Source organism: Salarias fasciatus, chromosome 15, assembly GCF_902148845.1.
Source record: "Salarias fasciatus chromosome 15, fSalaFa1.1, whole genome shotgun sequence".
Classification (NCBI taxonomy): domain Eukaryota; kingdom Metazoa; phylum Chordata; class Actinopteri; order Blenniiformes; family Blenniidae; genus Salarias; species Salarias fasciatus.
The window spans coordinates 19,480,172-19,482,906 of NC_043759.1; the positions used below are offsets into that span (position 1 = coordinate 19,480,172).

General features: G+C 47.4%; 1 protein-coding gene across 1 annotated transcript; it reads right to left on the reverse strand.

Moving 5' to 3' along the window:
- Window positions 1-212: 212 nt before the first annotated feature.
- Window positions 213-1,626, reverse strand: chac1 (ChaC, cation transport regulator homolog 1 (E. coli)). The gene is made up of 3 exons (XM_030109860.1): window positions 999-1,626; window positions 837-872; window positions 213-727 (listed from the first exon to the last, which is right to left on the reverse strand). Exons 1-3 carry the CDS (start codon window positions 1,167-1,169, stop codon window positions 344-346), a joined length of 591 nt encoding a protein of 196 aa, XP_029965720.1. The 5' UTR covers window positions 1,170-1,626; the 3' UTR covers window positions 213-343.
- Window positions 1,627-2,735: the final 1,109 nt, after the last annotated feature.

The following is a 2,735-nucleotide window of genomic DNA, read 5'->3' on the forward strand; positions in this document are numbered from 1 at the left end:
ACATTTTAACAGCACAAGAGACTCCCGTTCCTTTTTGAGTGAGGTGGACGGAATCTAAACAGTGCAAATAAAACATGGTCATGCATTAGAAAAAAAAAAAAAAAAAAAAAAAAAGTAATACCACAGATTTTTTTCCTATTGATAACATTTTGGTAAAAACGTGTTACCGAATTATGGTGGTTTCCAAAAACAAACATGTTTCCTCTTATTTCTGCCCACTCCAGCTGGACTGAATGTAAATAGAAACCTTGGATGGTAGTGTTTAAGATACTGAACACAAAACATGACAGGTAAAAGCCTCATTTGTAGTGCATTCATTTATGAGTGAAACAATGGGTACGAGCTACTGAGCCGCTAACAGATAGGACACCACGGTGAGCGCCGCCGCCTCGATGGCAAACAGGTGGTGGTCTTCCACGTGCGGGCAGCTGCTCCTCATGAACTCGGCCAGGCGGAGCAGGTACTCGAGGTTGTGGCCCGTCTTGCCCCTGCTCACGGCGATCTGGGCGCCGATCTCCTCCGGGCTGGCCGGCCCCAGGTAGCGGGGGTTGTCGGACGTGGCGATGTACACCAGCGCCTGAACCGGAGCGTGGCTCTCCCCGTCAGGGAAGAAATCCATCAGCCGGGTGATGTAGCCGCCGCAGGCCGTCTCCCGCACGTTCAGGTAGCTCAGAGACTCCTCCATCTGAGAGCCCGTCACCTCAAACGCCACGCCCCAAGTGCTCGCCTGTGAAGAAGACAACATCACCAGTGAGCACAGAAATACCACAAATGTCCTCAGGTGTGGAAACTCCGAGGGAGTCGGAGAGCCAATCAGAAGAGAGCATTCAACTTACGTCATCCTCCTCGATGAGCGTCACCACTCTTCCGGGCTGCAGACAAGGGAAATAAAAATAGGTCACGTCACGGACAACGCCTAAAACAGCCACGCTCAGCATCACCATAACAAGGCCTCGGTACCACATGAAAACAGTAAAATAAGAAACATCCAATCTCACCAATTCGTCGTTCCCCCGGTGGAAGTTGTCTCCGTGCCAGAAGCGTCTCTTGTAGCCCTGAATGTAGCCGACCTTGCTCCTCTTGTACTTGAAGTCGGGCTTCCACACCAGTGACCCGTACCCGAAGATCCACAGGCTGGCCTTTCCGCTGACGATGTCTTGAGGCTTCATTTTGATCGGTAGTGTTTAACGACGTTCAAATGAATCGATGATGGATCAGTGGATGTCGACTAGCTCTGGTGACTAGCTAGCTAGCGTTAGCTTCCTCCGGTCCAGGAGAAGCGGTACCGGCTGGCTCGTGGGGATACCGCGGACGGTATTTGAGCCCAACTGCTTTGCAGTTGCGAAGATGGAGTTTCGCAGTGTGTTTTGCCTTGCACGATGCATCGCCATTGCATTACAGGTGCCGCATTATGCCTTAAAAATCCATGGCAGCCGATTCGGCCCGTCGAGTTGGGAGGGGGAAAAAAATTAAAAAACGCTGTGGCCAGCTGCTACGCCAGCCGAGAATATCTTAAAAGTATAATAAATAGGAAAGATCGAGGTTTCAGTGATGTTACCGTTTCAAAAGCCGCGTCGCAGCGTGCTGTGGCGCGCCTCCGCCGAGATGCGTTTCCTCGATAACATGGCGAACGAACGCTCTCCTATTTATACAGTCTGGAGCTGGTAGGCGGGGCCAAGCGAGCGCTTTGGACCAATAGGATTCCAGAAGAAAATATCCGCCTCGCAGTCCAGCCAAACAAATTTTGGTGCGCCAAATTAGGCGGGACTTACAAGCTAAATCTCGCATATTATTGGTCCGAAGTGGAATTCTCATCTTTCAACCTTATTGGACACTTTACTGTCAGTCCGTCCACCTCAATGTTTGATTGGTTGTTGGTGTTGTCACTCACGTCGTGTGCGTGGGGATGGAGATGGCTGATGCAATTTCTAACAACGTTTCAGAGCTGGACCAACAGCCAAGCAACATACCAAGGCGTTGCATCAGATGATCCCTACAGAAGCCATACATTTGATTTGATCACATCCTTCATAAAGCAAAGTAAATCAATAAATTCATATTAGGTGAAAGTGAGAATACAAATCTGTTTCTCTGACAGGATATTTAACAGTGTAGTAGTGGAAATCAAGCTGGGCACGAGATAATCATCACGGTGCATTTGACCTAAGCATCAATTTTAATCCCACAGCTCAGGGATCTGATGTAAAGGGAGAGGTCACCGCTGACCTGCTGGGAGCTGGAATAAGCCTGAAAACTGAAATAAAAAGCAGGGATTGTTTTATTTATTTTAAATGATAACTTTCGTGTGTTTCCACAGCGATCCGGCAAGTCAGCATGTTGTAATCAGGAAACATGTGAAGCTATTCCAGTTTTGCAAACACAAACACTAGGGCTCTTTTATTTACATTACTCTCACAAAACATTGGGCTGCCAAATGTGGGATGGTCATGGACCAACCGAGTGTTTTAGAACTTCTGAAGTTTTACGGAATGTATGAAAAAGAACAACTACAAAGATGCACAAAGTCAGATTACCAGAAAGAACTGCTGAAATATTTTTAAATGCATGAATGCCCATCCCTCTTGATAGGTTTGATGCTGTAGCAGAGGCTCATCTGTGCTCAATAAATAGATTATCTATAAATAGGTAGCATTATCAGTCTTGATAAGAGGGCAGACAACTGTACCCGCTACTCATAAGTCTAAAGCACCACATGATCCATGCCTTTGAGCGAC